The 22,371-nt window shown below is 50.0% G+C and overlaps 1 protein-coding gene across 1 annotated transcript in view; it reads right to left on the bottom strand.

The window, feature by feature from the left end:
• LOC120836335 (P2X purinoceptor 4) overlaps positions 1 to 22,371 on the bottom strand; it is a 62,261-nt gene that overhangs the window by 26,033 nt on the left and 13,857 nt on the right. The window contains exons 3-6 of the mRNA XM_040220777.3: positions 22,203 to 22,274; positions 18,808 to 18,892; positions 5,661 to 5,763; positions 5,479 to 5,568 (exon numbers count right to left, since the gene is read on the bottom strand). Of these exons, the coding sequence (XP_040076711.1) occupies positions 5,479 to 5,568; positions 5,661 to 5,763; positions 18,808 to 18,892; positions 22,203 to 22,274 (350 nt within the window). The remainder of the gene's footprint in view (positions 1 to 5,478; positions 5,569 to 5,660; positions 5,764 to 18,807; positions 18,893 to 22,202; positions 22,275 to 22,371) is intronic.

Here is a 22,371-nt window from a genome sequence, read left to right as displayed (position 1 = left end):
ATGATGACGCAAAACCTGCGTGTGCAAGTCAGTCAGGTAAGTCTCCTGTAGGCAAATAGCAACAGGGCGGAGCTCATCAAAAAATGAATTGATGTCATCTATGTTACGTAGAAGGCCGCGACAGTTCCACTGCATAATACCTATATGCTTAGCCAGTGCGAAGTAAATATAAAAACCGGTAAAAAGTTAAATGAGATGACTATGGGTTAAAACCTATCTTCTTGCGCGGTGCGTTTTTATTCTTTACAGCCCCTTTCTGCTGGCCAGTGGAGTCACTGGTGGCAGAAAGGGAGGTGTCAGATCCCGCAAGGAGACATTCCTCGCCAGGCTTGGGTCCACTCTCGTCCATAGGCTCCTCAGGGGGAGCCGGGGGGAGACCCGCTGGGGTCGGCAGCCTTAACGGCTCACTGGCTCTCTGCTGGGTCAAGACACGGGGTTGTCCCCGGCCTTTGGGAGGCAGGGAGGCAGGGGTGGCGGGGGGTGCCGTCCCTCGCTTCAGGGTGGACGTTGAAGGAACAGCGTCCACCGTGTGGTTGGGGCGCAGTGCAGCTGGCACCGCTCCCGTGGGTTTTAGATGGGACACTGACGGGAGACACTCTCCTTCTGGAGGAGTCTGTGTTCCCGCCGACGCCATCATAGGCCGTGCGGGTACCCTGCGCACGACCTCGGCATATCCTCCTTTTGATAAAAAGGAAAAACATTTTTTTGCCTCATGGTAGGAGATGTTTTTTTTGGTTTTCAGAGCCAATATTTCTTTTTCTTCTTTCCATTTCGGACAAGAGCGTGAGTAAGCTGGATGACGACCTTCACAGTTGACACATCTTGGATCGTTCTCGCAACAGTCAGCGACATGCTCTTTACTGGAGCACTTCGCGCAAGTATCACTTCCTCGGCAGCTCCGTGACCCATGGCCGAACCTTTGGCACTTAAAGCACCGCTGAGGGTTCGGCACATGGGGGCGAACACGGCACTGGATGTAGCCTGCCTTTATGGTCTCTGGAAGTGTAGTGGCGTCAAAAGTCAGTATAACATGTCTTGTTTTTCGCTCCACACCCTCACGACGAAGGGTGATGCGTCGAGCAGCTACTACTCTTTGGTCTGAAAGGCCTTCGACAAGTTCCTCGTCAGGTGAGTCCATTAGGTCGTCCTCTGAAATAACTCCTTGAACTGTATTAAGCTTATGGTGTGGAGTAACATTTACTTTATAGTCAGACACAGCATTGAGAGAAAGAAGGGCCTCACTTTGCTTTTTGGTGTTGATCTCAACTAGAAGGTCACCGGACGCCATCTTTTTTGCAGAGTAATCCTTTCCAACGATTCCTTCCAGTACCTTGGCGACCAGGAAAGGGGACAGTTTAGAAAGTGGTCTTTCCTCTTCAGAATGCGAGACAAGAAATTTTGGAAATTTTTCATGTATAATGGATGTTTTGAGAGTGACTTGAGCTTCGGTGCGACCTCTTTTCAGAGGCCGATCAAGAAAGTTTTTGTTGCGCAGACCCATATGAGATGGGAGGAAAATTCAGTGCCTGGGTGCACCGCCCACCACGGAGCCCTACAAGGGGGTAGGTAATGTGCCATAGCAAGAAGGGCTTGGCTGACACAATTAATCTACCAGTGCTGCCCGGGCACTACACCCTAGTGTGGTTGCAAGGACAGGACCTGTTTCCACTCAAGGTTGGCCCTTGCCGCCTAAGAAGGTGAAAAGGGAAGGAAGAGAGTGTAGACGAAAAGAGAAAGAGGTGGGAGGAAAAGTGAAAGACGAAAGAAGAGGGTTGAAGAGGCGACTGACTGAATCATCCTGGTCGGGCCAAGCCAGGACACCCGTCTACGAGAAGCAGGGGCCGAAGCGGTGTATTGCCTCGCCCGGGGGGCCCCGAAGGGTCCGAACATACCCCACGCTGAGCTCAACCACCAGGGTCCCCTTTTCCCCGGACACGGGTTAAGCCACGCACAGCCAGGCGTGGGTGGGTAAACCCACATAGCTCGGGATTCGCGGTGGCGCCAGTCACCAAGCACCTACCAAAGTAGGTGCCCCCTGCGTGCGGGTATGGTGGCCCATGTGGCTGGGGTCCGTGGTGACGCTACTCACCAAGAACTTAGCACCTAAGGTGCAGGCGCCCCCTGCGGGGCTCGGGGTACGTGGAGACGCCACTCTCCAAACACCTGCTTTCACAGGTGCCCCCTGCGGGGATCTTGCATCATATTTATATGACGTTTTGATAAATAGAACTTCAGATAATTCAAACGAAATTTGTGGCTTCCTGGAGTTTGCAATAATGAGAGTCTACTGTACCTCAAACTTCCACTTTGCGTTGAAACACACAACGCCCGTTGTAAGGGCATCACATGTGCAATTTCATCTCCCAACTTGAATAGTCCTCCAGCCCCAAATGCCATTCAATTGAATCTGTCATTTAAAGGGGCCACACCACATGAACAGATTTGAATCTAACACTAATGGCAGCTTCTGGCCACGAGCTAGAAGAGCAGGCATTCAAGCATTTTTGGGGTACAATCTGACGAGGCTCATTTCACAGGTGAGGCAAGGAGGAGAGCTGACTTGGCTTTTCATCATCTCTTTTGGTAAAAGTTAACACACCGAAATGCCTAAAATCATAATAAATTCCTCTTCTGTGTTCTTTGGCTATTTGGGATTTAGTGGAGTCACTATTAACAACCTGGACAGTTATTAATGCTGTAGTTAACCCCACCCCCCCCCCCACACTTTTGTGAAACTTTCTGGCCTCATCCTGGCTACGCAGCAATTCAGTTTCCCCACTAAATTTGACAGAAAAATAGATGACACATGACTTGACGTCATGAGACCTACAAACAAATTCAGGTTCCAGGCAAAATTTAGCGAAAAATTTATGTCATGTGACTATGCGTCTATTCAGCTTTTCCGCTGAATTCAGCGGAAAAACTAATGTCACGCAACCTATGCATCAAATCAATTTCCCCGCTAAATTTGGCATAACAAAAATTAATGTCACGTGACCCAACGTCACGAGTCCAACAGGTTCACCACGAAATTGAGAGGAAAATTTATGTCACATGTCCTATGCAGCAATTCAGGTTCCCCGCTATATTTACCGGAAAAATTGATGTCATGACGTATGCACCAATTCGATTTCCCCGCTAAATTTGGCGGGAAAACTGAATTCATTAAATAAAATTTTTACTCACAATTTTTGTCGTAGTATTCATGGTTCAACCAACAATAGTGGTTTACGTGGCCATATTTCATTGTCCCTTTAATTAGAAGCTGGAGCACTGCTCAAAGTAATAGCACCACAAGTCAAAGTGCCGCGTAGAAAGGTCCCGAAATTCGCTAAAAAAAATTTAAATGACCAGCGTCGAAAGCTAAGTGCAACTTAAAAATAATGGCACATAGAACACACCAAGCACCGAAAAAAAAAAAAAAGTCAAAACTAAGCACTGCCATTAAGAATGACGCCAAAATCACCGCTGTCGCTACGCTAATTCTTGGTGAAATGCGTTGTCATTTAGCGCAAGAGTTTGTTGTCTTCGGAGAGCCAGTCTGTTCTCACGGGTGTCGGCGGTTTCGGATGTAGCCAAAAGAGCTCTCCCCGACCGCCGCCACTATCCGTATACTGTTATCTTCCAAGAGCCAACCTTTCCTCCCGAATGTCGGCGGTTTCGTGCAAGCGTCGTCGTCGCCACGCCTCGAATTTACGTTGTCAAACAAGTCGTGCATACTGGGAAAACGAAACGTCATGCCTAGCCACGGTGCCGTAACAAGAGAAGTGTGCGTCAATGGTGGCACGTCCCTGGAAGCGTGCGACGAGACCCTTTCCCTCTTATGCAAGAGGGAAAATGGACGTAACGGGTGAACAAACAGAATGAAAGAGCAAAGCGGGAACTGCGCCGTGTCCTCACGAAACTAGTCTAGTCCAAACCACGACCATTCAGACGAAAGTCGGCTGCATGCACCGGAGCAATACCGTATTTACTCGCACAATGAACGCACTCGCGTAATGAACGCACCCCCCAAGTCGGCTCTAAAAATCTCGACTTTTTTTTTCACTCGCGTAATAAACGCACCCCCGAACTCGGACGTCAAAATTTTGACCACCTCCCCCCACGCGCGCGAAATGAACGCACTTTCTATCCTGGTGCAGCGAGGTCGCGAATGCATGGGCAGCGTGGGCGAACAAAACGCCTTGCAAAAGGCGTTAAAAAAATTCGCAAAGATTCAACGGGAGCAAGAAAAAAAAACATGGAGAGTAGCTTTTCTTTTTTGCGCAGCGCAGTCTGGACTTTGGGCTCGCGCGCCGCCGCGCGCAAGGAGGTAAGAAAGAGAAGCGGAGAAGCGCTCTAAGCGAACAAAACAGCTTGCAAAAAGCAGCAAAAAAAAAGGAACTAAGAAAAAACAAAAAAAAAAGAGGAGCTTTTTTTTTTTTTTCTTTTTCTTTTTTGCACAGCGCAGTTTGGTTACCGGCGGTCGCGCGCCGCGCGCAAGAGGAGCGGAGAAGCCCTCCAAGCAAACAAAACAGCTTGCGAAAGGCGGCAAAAAAAAAACAAAAAAAAAAACACACACACACGGAAATGAGAAACAAACAAAAAAAAAAGGAGCTTTTTTTTTTTTTTTTTGTGCACAGCGCAGTTTGGTTACGGGGGTCGAGCGCCGCGCGCAAGGAGATAAGAAAGATAAACGGGAGCTCTCGCCTAAGCAACGCCTAAGCAAACAAAACAGCTTGTGAAAGGCAAAAAAAAACAACCAAAAAACTAAAAAAAAAAAGGAGTTTTTTTTTTTTTTTTGCACAGCTTAGTTTCGTTACCGGGTCGGGCGCCGCGCGCAAAAAGATAAGAAGTTGGATTTTTCAGGGTAAAAGGTCCGTTCATTATGCGAGTAAATACGGACACAAAAATTTTACTTCGCGTAATGAACGCCCCCCTCAACTTTGCATCGATTTTTCGGAAAAAAAAGTGCGTTCATTCTGCGAGTAAATACGGTAAATGCCAACACATTTAAGAGCAGTGGTGCCATGAAACTGCCGACGACAGCCACTGCCACTCAGCAAGTCAAAAAAATAATTTGAATTTTTTTTTCCTAAATTAGCTGAGAGATGCAGCAGCACTGTTCCTTCAATTGTGCTTCTCATCTCAAAGATGCGGTGCATTTGTCCGACACTCAGAGAAAAGCTAAAGGTCTTCTGCAGCCATTGCAGTTCTCGCACCGACGAACCTTATTCTCCATTACGACTACTGTGAGTGAGCAAGACTAGTACCTACGCGAAATTGATCAACTTGTATGTAGTAGCAGTCATTTATGACTGGTAGACTCATATTTCATTTGTGAAATGGGAATTCACTATTGCGACCACGGCAACATGTCGAAACCATAAGGAAAGGGCCAGGATTGTAGTTCGCTCTCTTAAACTGATATTATCTTATAAAGGTGTGTGACCCTAATACCATTCTAGTACAAGCCACCAACATTGTTTTGTAACTTGCCTTCTGACGTGGAAAAGAGGAAACTCTATGTAGTTTTTGACAAGCACAGTGAAGTTGCGGACATCTCCGAACAGGGCTTGTCCATTTTTCCTGCAACGTGGCAAAAGAAGAAAAAAGATAAATGTGAGACAGCCCAGCAAAACGTGATGAAACAATGATGGAGAAGTTGAGCAGGGTCTCACAGAGGTCCGTAATTCTGCTCCACGGGGCACCAGCCTGCAATCTCGCACACATGCAGGGTCTGGTTGGGCGGAGGTGCAGGCACACACCTCCCGGTCAACACCCCTGCATCGTCCAGGAGTGGAAAAGACCGGTCATTTGAAGCAACGATAAAGCTGAGTAAAAGGTAATTGTGTCGTGCGTTTGTTTAGACAGCAGGAAGTTAGCGCAAAACCCTGAGCAAGTGCCCGCTCAAAACTTGGAGATGATCACACAGAACTGGGAGGTGAGCACTCCTTAGGTCAACAATATGTCAAGATATGTTCGCTGTGCGTTTTCTGAATGTAACAAAATTGAAGGGTGCGCACCGAGGGCGTTTAAAAAGGGCAGGACCCGGCATGACGTCGTGCCCGGTGACGCCGGAAAAGGAACTCAATCCTAGACTGCCTTGCGCACTGACGCACTGTCATCCAAGCTACCATCATCTGCTCGCCGCTCGGTCGCCGGCGTTAGGCTTAGACTATCATGCTCTGTGCCTGCGGTCCGCTTCGTCCGCTCGCTGTCGTGACTGGCTTTTCGATACAGTCGGCGCACCAAAGTAGGTTTCAATGCGAAACTGCACTCTTATCACAGCGGAGGGAAACAAACACCTTCTGGAAGCAGGGCTTGTACGGCTTTCTCAACCCGCGGTGTCAATTCCGGCATTCGCGCGTATGACGACCGACACGCTCGCTCTCCAAAGCCGCACTACGACGACTCGCTCTAGACAACGCTCCCGGCGCGGTGTCGAGAGCGTCCACTACACGCCGACTTCCTACTGGTCAGGCAAGTGTTGGTCTCCAAGTCTCGCCTGTTCGATACCGATTCAATGGACATCGCCATGAAATTATGGGGCAAACAACCGTGTTGCCACGGCAATGCTATGGAAACACAGATGTTTGCCCCCATAGTTTCATGGCGGCATCCATAAACTGGGTTTCCTAATCACGACGAAAATTACCCGAGACTGTGGTACAAAATGGGGAACTTATCAAAAGAAAGAAGAGGCAGGAAAGGATAGCCTCAATAATCGAGAGAATAAGGAGACATTTCGTGGCCAAGCCTACTGTCATTACACTTCGCTCCACATATGGAGAATACAAACGCCACGCTTTGGCCAATATAACCTTCTTGATGGGTACTTATTGTGGAATGGGCGAATGCTCGGTAGTTCATAGAGGTCAGTCCCAATGGACATCTAGTGTCACTGCCGTAAATTATACTTTTTTTTGTCAGTGCAGAGTGGCTGCTAGCCTGCGGTCTTTGCAGAGGTCATCAAAAGAAAAGATATCAGCTGGATCTACTTTCTTACATTTATTAATTAAACCCTAAAGATGTTGATTCGTAAGTACTATTACGGCGAAGTACCGCGTCTGCAATTTATAAACAGTGTCTAAAATGACCATGTGACACCTGTGGGCAGCATGAGCAACAAAACGTCACGGTAGCTATGCAAAAAGGTTGAACAAATAGTATTCAGCTTTAATTTTCAAATAATAAATTGGGAGTGATAAATACATTGAGGTCAGCGTTCTTGTACGAGGAGTGACCAATAACTATTGCCTTGCAGGCTCTAACTTTTTTATTCAGGTATGGAATTGTAAGATGTTACATTCGGATGAAAGCTTGGGATCTGCTCCTTCCCAGGAGCACATAACATTTCAATACATAGTCCTGACCGGCGGCGGTGCACTGCAGCTATAGGCACACTAAGCATGCCATCGTAGATGATTCAGGGCAGCCACTGACAAGACCAACTGCAGCTGGAGGAGCAACAGTTCCAAGATTTTTTAACTCGTTCCCCTTACAGACCGGACCTCGCGCCATCAGACTCTTGGCTGTTTTCCAAGATAAAGGAACATCTGAAGGGTACACAGTTTGCGTGATGAGGTTACCGATGCAGTGCGCCGTTGGTGTCAATAGCCGCACTCAATCATCTATGACGGCATGTGGAGGGTAGTGCACCGATAGCAAAGTGTGTAGCTGCCGGTGGGGGCTGCTACAGTATAGACCACTTACAACGTAACCGCTTATAGTGCAGGACCGGGTATAACGCGGCTTTTTTAAACCACCGGTTCGCCTCCCATAGAACTCCATGTATTTAACATACCGCTTAAAATGCAGGTGCGCGAAGGGAAATACCGGTTATAGTGAGGTTTTTGGAACAGCCCAGCGACCGCGCCGACTGACCGACGCAGACAGCACGCTTCCCTGTGCGACACTAGATAACGGCGCGAGCCGCAGCGGTACTCGCGGGGCAAGGAGGTTGCTCGAAGAAGCGGGAGAAGCGAAGAGAGAGGCTTCAGTTGCCATAACGACGGAGGGACGCACGCACGTGTCGTTCTCGTGCGTGCATCCCTCCGCTGCGTTGGAAACAAACAACCGCAACGACAGACCTATCGCAGGTCTAGGAGAAGTGTTTGCGCGCGTTGCATGCCGGTCGCGGGCCGACTGCTTCTATCCGCGAACATGGCGTCGGTTGTGATCGTCAACGCAGAAGGCGTGGTGAAGCTCATCGTTCCGCGTAAAAGCGCTATCCTTGACTGTGAATTTTCGTTGTGTGTCGCTATGATAACCCAGCACGTACTTGAAGGGAAGATCCACCTACTCGTGCGGCGATGTCGTGGCGGCACTCTCAAGACGGCAGAAACGTCCGTGTCGTCGTGTTCGTTTACTTCGACTACAGTGGTGCTTTCTAGGCATTTGTGTTTTCGAACATCGCCCGGATTTCTTATTTGGAGCATTTCATGCCTGTGGTCAAGTTGAAGGTATTACTGGCGCGTACCGTATAAAGGATGCGAATTTTCACGAGTTTTCGTCGCCGGAAAAAAGTGATTAGCGTTAGCAATCCTGAACGCTCGCAATGTTTGTCCGCAACCCGCGACGCCGTTAAAAAGCTGCGCCAGGCAAAAGTCGCTCATTTCTTTCAAAATCTGTGACACACTTGAGAGAGAAGTGTACTAGTCTGGTGAAATAAAGACTTTCCTCAAACTAAGCCTTATTTTTCATCTAACATAAAATAAATTCTTTTAGAAAGGTAAGTTGCCTCATGGCATGTATTTTGGCCTGAAAAATTGATGTTTTGGTTATAGCGCGGTACCGCTTATAGTGCAGATTTTCGCGACTCCCGCGACATACGTTATATGCGGTCTACATTGTATATTGAAAAGTTATGTGCTCCTGGGAAAGAGGAGATTCCAAACTTTAATTCAAATGTGACATCTTTCAATTCCATCACTGAATAAAAAAGTTACAGCCTGAAAGGCAAAACTTGTTGATCACCCCTCGTGTTAGGTGTACGCTACGACGTCACGGGATCGTGATACAGTCTCGGTTCCAAGCACACCTGGGTCTTCTGTCGATTGGTGACCATCATAACCACGCTGCTCTTCCTGCCGCGGCTTGCATTCGTAGTGAAATGCGGTTGTGGAACTCGATTGTGGATTAGAATTATAATAACACAAAGTTGAGCAATAAAAAATTTAAAGCCCAAGAGGACTCAAACTTAGAACTTTGCGAAATCAGTAGCAAGAAGGGACGCGCACGAGTGATCTGTTGACTATCAGCACATTCGTTTTGGACCTTTTATTTTCGTGGGTGTCCCTAAGACATTGTAGTTCTTCCACGACCGGCTTTGTAATCACAAGTTTTCTATTAAATTTCCTTTACCACGATCTTCCCCAATAGTAACTTGACATGCCCCTCAAGTATGCAAAGACAATTCATTAACTTATATTTCCAGGCTTCTCACCCATGCTCTGCGAGCTTATCAGCAAGCTCGTCGTTTGACGATTGTATTGAAACGCGGCTCGACCAATCAGAGTTGCAAGCGATTGTTTCAAACTCTCCTCTGTAGCCCAACATGCGGTAGCTAAAACAACGTACGGTGTCGGCGTACAACTCGAAACCTCAAGGTTACACCGCGGTGTAATAGGCGACGCCAGAGCTCAATGAGGTCGGCCATCTTACCATTATCTGAGCATAATATCAAACATCAAATGTCATCCGTTGACTCGCGTGCGCCACGTCCTTATGGTGCCGCTGTTGGAGCAATATCTGACACTGACTCTGCCCATCTCAGTCCTGTCTATGTCGCCATTTTGTGCAGACGACAACATTACCTACTGGTTAACTACCGCGACACAGTATTTGTAGAATTGAGGGGGAAGCTCCCTAAGAAACAAAAATTGTTTTGACGCTAGTAAATTAATCTGGATGATTATTTATTTATTTGACATACTATTAGACCAAGTTTGTGGGAGCCTCTGGCTCCCTTTCCCTGATCCGGCCTTCGGGCCGCGCGACGTTGGAAGCCACTTGGCTTCCGACCGGAGCGTACCTTATCGTGGCAAGGAGAGGCAGCCATCTTGGTTGTCTACTCTCGCCACCCCTCCGTCCGCGTCCCTCCCGCTGGGGGGGACGTAGGGAACTTCTCTTTGGCGGGCTCGCCTGCCCCTCCGGGGACGAGGCTGGAGCCGCCAGGGAGAGAAGGAGAGAGAGAGCGGGTCCTCTGGCCGCTCGGAGAAGGGACTGTTCTGCTGGACTTGAAACTGTTCGGACGTGCGGCCACGCACTCTGCTGCCCCACCTCCGTCCAGGCTCTCGGGAAAGTGCGGCAAGGTAAGGACAACCTCCCCCTTGCCGTTACTAGTCTTTATATCTTTGTATTTATCCGGACAAATAAACCCCGGGTGTCCCTCTATTCTGTGTGTCCGTGTACTCCCTTCGTGAGTCCCGGCTAGCGGGTGCAGCCAGCAGTCGAACCCGTCGTAGAGGTGACTCTGATCCGCAGCGGGGTGGTGGTTTCGCGGTCGGCCTCCTATCCGGACGCCTCGCACCCCTTTGAGACCTCCACATTCTGGCGCCCAACGTGGCACCACGGCACCTATCGTTGTCATGGTTTAGCGTAAACTTTGTGGTTGCCCCGCTGTTAGGGTTTCTTGAGCCATGTCCGCGGATCAGCCCGATTTCGGAGCTTTGATCATGTTGGCGGACGTGGCTACGGGAGGGCAGCCCCTGGCCGCCCCACTCCCACCCGACGGCTACCCGGCCACCGGCTCTGTCGGCGGCCGCTGGTTTGCGCCGCCCTTGGCCAGCGGACTCTCCCGTGAAGTATGCACCTTGGCTGAGGACCCCCTGACCCCGTCTCCTTTTAGAGACCCCGGCCAGGCGCGGCCAACGCCCGGCGCTCCTTCCACCCTGGAGGGGAACGCCGTTGGCGAGGTGAGCAGACCACCCAGTGGTTATAGCGCTCAGTCTCTTCATCCGCGCGACTCGGTGTCCCAACGGGCCGATGTCCCGCATGATGACGCTACGCGGGTCTCCCCTTTGCGAGAGAGCATCCGCGCGCGCGACGCCCCGCGCGGAGACCGGCATTTCGTCGTCCCTAATTACGACGGCTCCGCAGTGGATAGCGGGGAGGTGGACAAAGGCCGCTGGCCCCGCTTCGCCGCGAGCGTGTCTGCTGCCGCGAGGAACAGGTGTCCTCGGTCGGCTCCCCCTCCCTCCTGGTGTAGGGTTTCAGGTCGCAGACATGTACCGGTCCCCCAACGTCTCTGCATTGCAGGTCCGTTAGTTTATAGACAAGGCGGGAGCATGTCCCTTTAACTCGGTACGGGCCCGACCATTTTGGCGCCAGCGCTGCTGAGAAGGCCTTGCTTGCATCGCTAAGCACGTGCGCGCGCCTCAGCACGAGGTCGCCCACCTGATAGCGGACGTCTCGATGCGAGCGGTCGTACTGGGCCTTTTGGCTAGCTCTTGCCGCTTCCAGATTTCGGTGGGCTTTAGAGAAGACCTCCGTTATCCGCGACTGGAGCTGCCGTGTGTAATCAGCATAGGCTGGCCGCGCGTCGTTCACCCCATCACTCGCCGCCAACACGCAGTCCATGGGGTTCGGGAGCTCTCGCCCGGAGGTAAGCATGGCAGGGGTAAAACTCGTTGATCGGTTGACCGTGGATCGCAGAGCAAACCCAATCTCAGGGAGATAGGTGTCCCAATCTTTGTGTCGCTCCGCATAAGCCGCAAGCATTGGCTTGAGGTTGCGGTTGACACGCTCGGTCACATTCGGCTGGGGGTGGTACGTCGTGGTCCTATTGTGCTTAATGCCAAGGGCTGCACAGGTGTCCACGAATACCTTTGCCGTGAAGACGCTGGCGTTGTCAGTTATCAAAGCCTGGGGATACCCAAAGCGCGAGAACACTTCCAGTAGCTTATCTAGGATCACTCGAGCCGTCAGCGTTCGGAGAGGAAATAGTTCCACCCATTTGCTGAAGTAGTCCGTGACAACCAGCAGGTACTGATGACCCCTCGGGCTCCTTGGAAAAGGGCCGACGATGTCGCAAGCCACAAGAGACCAGGTTTGCTGGCTTTTGATGGGCTGCAACAAGCCGGGGGGTTTGCCGCCTCGTGGCTTGAGGCTTTGGCACAGGTGGCAGGAGCGGGCGTATCTGAGAACGTCCCTCTTCATATTCGGCCAGGTAGCAGAGTGACACAACTTTCGGTAAGTCTTAGGGCCACTCGAGTGCCCGGCCAAGGGGGTGTCGTGATAGAAGCACAACAGGGCGCCTCTCAGCCCGCGGGGTACCACCACCTTGAACGGATCAGATGTCTCATTCTCACATGGTATATACCGCAAAAGAAGCCCGTCAGCATCAAGCAGGAACGAATCCAACGCGCCAACCACACCACCAATGGCGTTCCGGCGCTCGGCGTTTTCAGCAGTACCAGCTGATCGCCCGGCGGCCGCGGCGCCCGATTCCGACGAGTCCGACTCCTTCATGAGTTTGTCGATAACTTCTCGACAATACGAATCGTTCCGCTGTGCTTCTCGTAGCTCTTGTTTGCCAAAGGGGATCCCCACGCCGCCTATAGGGTCGACGAGGTTCACGGTCGCGTCTGCGGAACACGGGGGGGCCGATGTTCCGTTGGACGGGGCTGTGCGTGGCTCGGACGCAATCACATTCTTGGTTTGGCTTTCCGACTCGGAAGGGCTCGCGCACGCAACGGGGGCCCGAGACAAAGCGTCGGCCACCACGTTCGTGCTCCCTTTCCGGTAGCGCACCACATAGTCGTAGCGCTGTAACGTCAGCGCCCACCTCGCCAGGCGACCTGCAGGCTCTCGAAGGCGGGTTAGCCACCTTAGAGCGGCATGGTCGGTCTCAATGACGAAGGTAGTCCCGTCAACAAACATGTCGAACTTACGGAGAGCAAACACCATGGCTAGGCACTCTCGTTCGGTCACGCTGTATCGGGTCTCGGAGGGCGTCAACGATCGGCTGGCAAACGCAACCGGTCGGAGCGCGCCTTCGTGCTCCTGGAGCAAGGGGAGATCGCCAAATCAGTTCCCGGCGACTTCAGTTTGTGTACGCAGGGTGCCATTTAATTCTGTTAGTGGCACTGCGTGGCCTGCCTCCCGAGGACCCTTCCGCTCTGCAGTTGGGCCGGTTAATGTACGCACACTGTCCGAGGCCAGCTATTGGCACTGGGGATCCGACGGCGAACCACGTTCTCGGCAAGCGATTGCTTTTCCTTTGTTGACAGCGTTTTCGACCGAGAACAGAGGTGCCGGTCCACGCGATTTCCCCTATCCACGGGCCGGGAAGAAGCGCCCACGGCCAAGTTGCGAAAATCAGCCAGAGGATGCCCCACCGGCTTCTCTATGCCTGTTTTTCGCCGCCGCGCGGTTTCGCGCCCCACTTTCACCACGCGGGAGGAAGAAGGGGGAACAGAGGGTAAGTTCTTTCTGCGCACGACGTGGGAAGATGCCCCGATGTCCGCCTCTGAAGTCGGTTCCTTCACCTTCACCTCCTCCTCCTCCTCCTCCTCCTCCTCCTCCTCCTCCTCCTCCTCCTCCTCCTCCTCCTCCTCCTCCCAACGTCTTGCGGGGGAGATTGGGGAAAAGAGAGGAAGTGGTCCAGAACTGTTGCGGCCCCGACTTTTGGGGGGGAGAGGAGGTGGGGTACCCGGGGCTATCGAGCACAAGAAATGACAGAGGACCCGCTGAGTTCTCAGTCTTTCTCTTGCAAGATGAGCGAGCAGCAGCCCGGCACCCAGCCCCGAGCCTCTGAGAGCGGCCCTTCCCGGGAAACGCGTTTTCCTGAACAGGGACCAAGGAGAACCGCGAGGCGAAGGCGTTTTTCCGGCCACGGGCCGCAACGGCGATTCAGGACCTGCCCGGGCCAACACCACCTGTCGGTTGACTGTGGTGGCTATGGGGGCCACCGGGACCGGGTCCGCGGGCCGCCAGGACGAGCGGCTCTTGAGGGGGATGCATTGCCAAGGGCGCGACGAGACGGGGCCTGCCCGGGCCGCCGCCACCCTCCGGTTGACTGCGGCGGTTATGGGGGCCACCAGCACCGGGCTCACGGCCTCACCGGACCGGCAGGTTCCCTCGGGGCTCCATCGGCGGCTGCGGCCGCGGCGGCCAGGAGCGACGCCGCTCTCGGGGCCTGCCCGGGCCGCCGCCACCTTTCGGTCGACTGCGGCCGTCATGGGGGCCACCAGCACCGGGCTCGCGGGCAGACCGGACCGGCGGGTCACCTCGGGGCTCCATCGGCGGCGGCTGCGGCGGCCGTGGACGACGCGGCTCCGGGATCGGCGGCCGGGGCGCCCACCACCGGTGGCGGCGAGCGAAGGTCGGTGCGCCACGTCGCGACGTGGACTTCTCAGAAAGGCACGGAGCCGCCTCGCTGTTATGTCTCGTGGCATAAGTGGTCGCAGCAGCGGCGCCCGCGGCCAGGGGCACCATCAAGGACGGTGCTGCCAGTGTTTTTGGGCCGCACTATGGACGAGGAGGACCGGGAGGCTCAGGGCGTCTGTTTTGCCCCGGATCCCGGTGCCGTGTACTGCGGCGTTTGCGGCACGTTGCGCCTCCACGAGGTGCATGAGGCGTGCCGCTACCACCGCGACCGGGTCCGGGGAACCACGCCGAGCGCCAACCCCACCCCGACCGACCTGATCGCCGCCCTCGACCAGCCCGGCGCCGTGGAGGCGGTGCTGGCCTACATGACCCAGAGGCCAGGGTTCGCGGCGGCCGTGCTGGAGGGGAGCCTGCTGCAGCTCCCGGTGACGCCGGCAATGCCGGCAGAGACCGGGGACGCCTCGTCGGCAGGGGCGTCCTCGTCAACGGCGACGTCCACACCGACCAGCGGGGACCTCGGCTGCGACGACGGCGGTGAGTACGCCGACCTCCCGTCGGGTGACGAACTGATGCTGTTTTAGGCAGGAGGCGGCGTATGGGAACTCTGAGGGATGACGGGGTTGGCGATTGTTTATCTTTTTGAATGTATTTTTTTGTGTTTTTGCTTTTGTTTCATACATTTTGGGGGTATGAGAGCCGGCAACCCTTTCTTTCCCTAAAGGGGGGCCAACAGTTTTAAGGAGGGGGGAATGTGGGAGCCTCTGGCTCCCTTTCCCTGATCCGGCCTTCGGGCCGCGGGCGCGACGTCGGAAGCCACTTGGTTTCCGACCGGAGCGTACCTTATCGTGGCAAGGAGAGGCAGTCATCTTGGTTGTCTACTCTCGCCACTCCTCCGTCCGCGTCCCTCCCGCTGGGGGGGACGTAGGGAACTTCCCTTTGACGGGGCTGGAGCCGCCAGGGAGAGAAGGAGAAAGAGAGCGGGTCCTCTGGCCGCTCGGAGAAGGGACTGTTCTGCTGGACTTGAAAATGTTCGGACGTGCGGCCACGCACTCTGCTGCCCCACCTCCGTCCAGGCTCTCGGGAAAGTGCGGCAAGGTAAGGACAACCTCCCCCTTGCCGTTACTAGTCTTTATATCTTTGTATTTATCCGGACAAATAAACCCCGGGTGTCCCTCTATTCTGTGTGTCCGTGTACTCCCTTCGTGAGTCCCGGCTAGCGGGTGCAGCCAGCAGTCGAACCCGTCGTAGCGGTGACTCTGATCCGCTGCGGGGTGGTGGTTTCGCGGTCGGCCTCCTATCCGGATGCCTCGCACCCCTTTGAGACCTCCACAAGTTAAGAACTTCATTTTATAAGAGAGCAGTTTTGTTTCAGTGGTGGCCAATTTTAAAGACTGCTGTAAGAAGGCAAGTCTTGTATTAGCCTTTTTTAACGATATTGGTTACATGCACATTCCATCGAAGATCACTGGTAATAGTAACACCAAGGTATTTGTAACTCTCAACTCGTTCCAAAAGAACACCATCAGGACAGTAAGGGTATACTATTGGTTTTAGCTTGTGTGTGATGGACATACAGACCGTTTTTCCTATATTAAGTGACATTTGCCATTTCCTGCACCATTCCTGAATTTTATGTAGAGAGGCGCTTATTAGATTTATTTGGTCAGACGCAGTTATGACATTGGTGTTCAAAATACAATCATCTGCAAAGAGCCTAGCTTGCACAGGTATGTTTTTTATAAGATCATTTATGAAAATCAGAAAAAGTAGGGGCCTGAGAACTGAGCCTTGCGGTACCCCAGAGTAAATGGCAGAAGGGTCCGAGTTGCAATCTTTAATACTTACACATTGCTTTCTATCGGAAAGAAGTCCCTCGATCCATCCTAGCAGTGTTTGATTCTTTAACATAGGACTTAGTTTGCACATTAATTTTGTATGGTTCACTTTATCAAAGGCATTCTTAAAATCTAGGAAAATGATGTCGATCTGCCCTCTACTGTCTAGTATTTTAGAAAAGAGATGTACTACTTTCGTTAGTTGCGTAAAAGTGGACAGCCCCCTTCGTAATCCATAATGGCCACAGTTAAGTAAGCCGTGCTCAGCTAGAAATATATGAATATGCTTGGAGATGATGTTTTCTAGTATCTTAAAGCAGGTTGTTGCTAGGGAAATTGGTTGATAATTTGATGCACTGCACGGGTCTCCATCCTTAAATGACCTTACTGAATCTCCAGTTGCTTGGAACTGACGAGCTATCGAGCGATTTTTTGAAAATGAGATATAGGTACTTCGACGACCATTCAGCATACCTTTTCAATAACGAAATTGATATTTGGTCACGTCCTCCTGCCTTAGTTAGATCGATATCAATTTCGTATTTCCAGGGGTGAGACAGGTGAAACAGGTTTTGGAGCAATTTTTGGAGCAGAAAAATCTGGATTTTGGAGCAGCTTAGGAGCACAAAATTCTCGTTTTGGAGCAGCAGTTTATACATTTTGGAGCAACTTCGAAGCACAAAAGTCTACAGTCTGGAGCAGAAAATGTTAGAGAAGCTTATCAGCAACTTACATCATAAGAAATCTGATTAAGTCACATAAATCAGATTTTTTCTTTATTAATCGTTATTTTTGTCCACCCTGGTTACAATAAGTCGTCAGCGCCCATACGCACCAAGATAAAATATAAAAGCAAAAAAAAAGGAAAAGGCAAAACGCGAGTTTCTCGCGCATAGATGAGAACAGGAAACACAGGCTTTGCTGCAAAGTTAGGTGGGCACCAGTTACCTCAAGCTTATACGAACTTCTGCCAAAAAGTGCAATTGTAGTGCAAAACTTTTTAAAGAGGTGATTCAAGAGCATGAACAGGGAAGCATGGTTTACTACAACCAGACATCGATCGGGCGCTCGTAGAAAGCACGTGCCGATAGAAAAATACTCCCCACAAAAGTGATTCACAAGGTAAATAGTGAATTAGTAGAAAAACTATGAGCGCCACATGCACGTTAAATACGGGTGTGTGACCGATTGATTCGATTGCTCACGCACTGGAAGCACGTGTGTGATAACCGAAAGTACTCACGGCGACGGCGCCGTTCATTTTGCTGAGATTACGGACACGAATGAACAATTACACAATGGAGGCGCTCAATAGCACTTTTAAGCAAAGGTTTGCTCTCAAAACGAAAGAAATACTTAGGTTTGCTCATCTTGATAGACTGTGCGTCGTACCTGCCGCGGCCAGACAGCGAGACCGCGTGACAGCGCACCGTTACCATGCAGTCACAAATGACAGCGGAAAGTAGTAGGAAAATCGTGAAAAAACCTCTCATAGGTATAGGAGGGTACAACAGCTGAAATCTTCGAATCCGGTGGTTGCTTGCGCCACCCTGTAGTACCCGTGCCGTGTTTTTACTATGACGAGATTGAATGTTGCCAACCAAGCTATAGTTTCCCGCTAAATCTAGCATCGCCCCCAACATTTTTTTTTTTTTTTAGTTTTTGAGTTACTTTGGCGCAGTGTGGCGCGATTTCGACCGATTTCGCATTTTTGGCGCAATTAGGCACAGAAAATTTGGTTTGTACCATAATGGCGCAATAGGCGCAGATGTCACACCCCTGTATTTCGATAACGACATGTGACAAAAATCCTTCCTCGGATAGTTTCACATCAGCAATTGGTGGTATCGTGGTGAACTCATTGAATTCGGGTACCTTGCCATCATCGCAAGAAAATACTGTGGAAAAAAAAGCTATTAAACGCGTTTGCTATGTCGACCTACAACCTGGACATTTACTAGAAGTTTAGACACTGCAGATTTTTGTGGTGAAAGGTGCTTCCAAAACCTTTTTGGAGAATGCTTGAGAAACCCTGTCATGGTTACATTAAAAAAGTGGTACTACTTGGCCTTCTGTATCACCGTCTTCAGATCTTTACTCAAACATCAACTTATCACGTACTGACGCACCCTGCAAACTGCGAAATCGATTTCCACACCGCGAAACTTTGTTTTTGATGCATTTTCTCTGCTAATCCACAGATTCTTACTGTGGTTTCTTCTCACTTTTTCCAGGAAATACTGAGTATTGCAGCGTGTAACTATCTTTTTAAATGTCAACCATAATTGATCAACTTTTGCTTTAGATCCCAGACTAATCTGCTGGAAGGCGTCGTATGAAGCGAAATGAATGAATCTGGGTTATATAATAAAGAACAAGGATTCCAAAAAAACGTATAGCCCTGAATTTCGCAAAAAAAATTTTCACGACCCCTTTAACGTGCACTATGCAGTAGTGATATGCGACCGCAAGCCGGCACGAGGCTCATCTAGACTGCAACGGGCACGGGTAGGGATTGAACCCAGAATCTCTGGGTTCTGCAGCGCAAGCTTCAGCTCCATGTGCTCCGAGCTGTGGCACGCTAATAAACACAGTCGGCCACCGATGAGTGAGGCAGACCAGTGTTTTGCGAGAGTCAAAATGTACATGGCACACTCACCATTCCCAAGCAGGAGGGCTTCTCCGGGTGTGCAGGACGTAGTGTCATTCACCGATTTACAGTGTGCCTGTTTGACGTTCGGGTCCTGGGAAATTGTTTTCATTTGTAGAAAGATGCGTACTCACTTACTTTGTTTCAGCACAAGTTGGCAGAAAGGGGGAACTACTGCCACAATGAGCCAATCAGAGGGCTGGAGTGATACAAGTGACAACATGCCAATGGAATGTGCTCCTGTGGAGAGCAGCCACTGCGTGCTGTGCTGCAACTTTTGTCTTCTGCAAAGTTATCTTGAAACAACCTATACATTCCTTGCACGTGATGTCGCGCTAGGGAGGGACGGGGGGAACCTACACCATGTAGGTGGTTGACTTCGCATTGCGCGTACGTGCCTACCAAAGCGTAGAATGCCGCCAACTGCTCGGAGATGGGATGTTTCTTCCGTCTCGTAGCTCCTTGCACAGCATCGAAGACAGAGAGCACAATCTTTACGCTTGCCAAAAGCATAGAAAGGCCTTCACGTGTGATCCACAGGAAAATGTGGTCACGGCCAAAGCCGGAAATGCAGCTTTAACTTTGAGTTTTGACACGGCGTGGCGCCACCTTCGCGTAGGGCTTGGTGTGCATTCATGTAAACGTTGCCGCGTTGGCTTCCTTCGAAGGATGATTCGAGTCGATGCGCTGAAGTTGTATTCATGTAAACGTGGCTTATGTTCGATATAAGCTTATACCAGCATATTTGCTCACTTCCTATTCATTTACTTTTTTAGCTGGGTAGCTCTGCTCCATACCAAATCAGCAATATTAATCAAGAGTTCATAAGAATATGCCCTATATTGAACAGAGACAGGGAACACTGTACTCTACACCAATAACTTTTCTTACTGGCATATTTGTTCATCTCACAACCAAAACGGCTCACCAACATCACAAAACGAGACTTTTGGCCACCTGAGCAATCTTCTCCAGTATCGAGCCCACTCATAAACGAGTCGTTTTGCCCCTGGTTGGGAAAGGTCAGAAAATGTTGCCGACAATAGATGTCTAGTCCAGCGATCAAAGCTTTGGTCTAGCTGTGACTTGTGTTCGTTGAATGTACGTGTCCTCCCCAAAAAATTTAGTTTTTTTCCACCGGAACAATAAACTATGCATCGCCAAACGCTCATTCTCTGCTCAAATGTAGCTCTAGCAGCTGAAGCTAGATGCCAAAGTTTCAGAACTGTTTTCTCAGTCAAAAGCCATAGGTAAGGTTCCGTGTTTTTGTATAAACCAGAAAAACACTCGCCGGTAAACTTTTCGTCCATTTGGATTGATCAGATAAATTCCGAATTTATCTGATCACACAGATAAAACAAATAAAAGACGGTATTTTACAATCAAGTTTGATCAGTGCAAAAGGGTCAATGGTCCTGGGAAGATTCCACGACAGTTATCTTTCAAATCTAGGACCATTGTCAAGAGGTCTTACACTTATCTCGTCAAGGTTCATTCAGGACAATGTTTCATTGTACCGTGCGCTTGTGAGAAATCAAAATACGGCTTATCGCACCTAAAAATAAAGTGGACATTGTGGGGAGCTCCAACCCCGTTAAAACATTGCCGCAGCCGTTCGAGCAAGATGAGCAAGATGCCAAAGTTTCAGCACCAACCGTTATCTTATTCAAAAGTAATAAGCGATTTTCTGAAAATTTCAATGGAAGGATGGTGGCTGACGGAGCTCTCAAATACATGCTCTATGGCGCAAGAAACCGAAAACGGGCGAAAAAGGGCCCCATTTTTCCACTGAAAATTTCAAAAATCATTTATAACTTTTGAATAAGGTAACGGTTGGTGCTGAAACTTTGGCATCTTCCTCGAGCGGCTGGTGCTATGTTCTGACAAAGTTTGAGCTCTCCGCGACGTCTAGTTTATTTTTGCAGCGCGAAAAGCCAGGTTTGAATTTCTCACAAATACCCAGTACTTTTGGGTCATGACAATAGCCACTGTTTTGGTTTCCAGTTTGGACCATACTATTTGTGCTTTGAGAGGAAGGAGAGGTTGTATTGTAACAGTGAAAGCTATGGACTATATAGAGATGGCATAAAATGGGGAAGAGGGGCAGTTGATCTTCTCTATTAAATCCTTTACCACCCCACATCGCGCGGCTGCGGGGTAGGTTTATGAAATGAAATGGGATGAATACGAGCTTCCCAGCGACCACCTCCGGGAGTTTTTTTATTTTATGGTGTCGACGTTTATCAAAGCAAAAATTGTGCGCAACTTTTCTCGCGGGCCAAATTAGTATTGGCAATGGCATCAACATCAAATCCAAGTAAAAAAATAATTGATACAAGTGCTTTTTTTTTTTATTATCTAGCATAGATTTACACTCGGATATTATTTACTTTTAATAGGAAACAATGCGAAATTAAACTCTGAATTTCAGGGAATTGGGAATTGAACAAAAACAAACTCTGATAAACTTTGAATCTATGGCAAAAAATAAGCTCAGAAAAACACTCTCTGAATTTGACAAAGGAACAATCTCAGAAAACATGAAATTCTATACTAAGTTACAGGTCAAGAAGGTAGCGGTAAATTCCCCTCAAAGGGATTCAGATATTCCTCTGCCACCTCCGCATACAATAGCATACCATCGTTTCCGTGACGTCGCGGCCAACGCGGGAGGAGGGTCTTGCCTTCCTGTAAATATTTGCCTTATCTTTTGACTTTAATTTAGCGTTGTGGAAGCCACGAGAGGGAGACGAGTTTTTCCCCCTCCGATGGACACAAATCCGACTTTCGGGGGTTAGGTTCCCCCTCTGATGGATACAAAGGCTACTTTCATGGGATCGGTTCCCTGTCCGCTGAATACAAAGGCCGCTTCCTTAAAAAGTGGGTGTCAGAGACAAACCGGCATCACTCTGTAGCCAATATCTATCCATTGAAGTGCAACAAGGGGCGTCTCCAGTGAACTATTCTTTCGACTGCGGAGGGATTTGAAATGGGCACATCACGCTTGTGAAAGGAACTTCGCTTACCTTCTTGACTTGTAACCGACTATAGTTATACGTGATTTTCTCAAAATTTTAATGGGAAAATGGGTCCAGTTTATGCCAGTTTTGGGTAACTGGCGCTATTCAGCTCCATGTATTCGAGATTTCCATCGGCCGCCCATTCTTACCTAGAAGTTATTTATAACTTTTGAATAAGATAATGATTAGTTCTGAAACTCGGGCATCTGGTTCGAAACGCTAGGAAGAGCGTTCGGTGACGCATAGTTTATGTTTCCGGTGAAAAAAAACTATGTAAATCTATTTCTTATGGGACATCTATGTCTGGTGTGAGCAGTGCAGATAAAGACAACAGGAAGCTTGCGCATGTGTAAAGTAAGAGCTAACTTCTCTTTTTTTTCTCACCTCGGGGCACGTCTTCATATGTTGGTTCGGGGTGATGATCAGATTGGTGGTGACGAAAAACTGCCCGCTTTCCTATCAAAGTGAAAAAATGACATGTCAGACACTTATCAAAGACAGGTGTAGAGCGGTCGCTTGCCGGATGAAATCTAATCTGTACTCGCCTCAGGAG

This window comes from Ixodes scapularis, unplaced genomic scaffold (genome assembly GCF_016920785.2).
Source record: "Ixodes scapularis isolate PalLabHiFi unplaced genomic scaffold, ASM1692078v2 PGA_scaffold1__304_contigs__length_218370807, whole genome shotgun sequence".
In the NCBI taxonomy this organism is placed as follows: domain Eukaryota; kingdom Metazoa; phylum Arthropoda; class Arachnida; order Ixodida; family Ixodidae; genus Ixodes; species Ixodes scapularis.
Note: the sequence above shows the minus strand (reverse complement) of the source record. Positions and strands in the feature narration are given on the sequence as shown.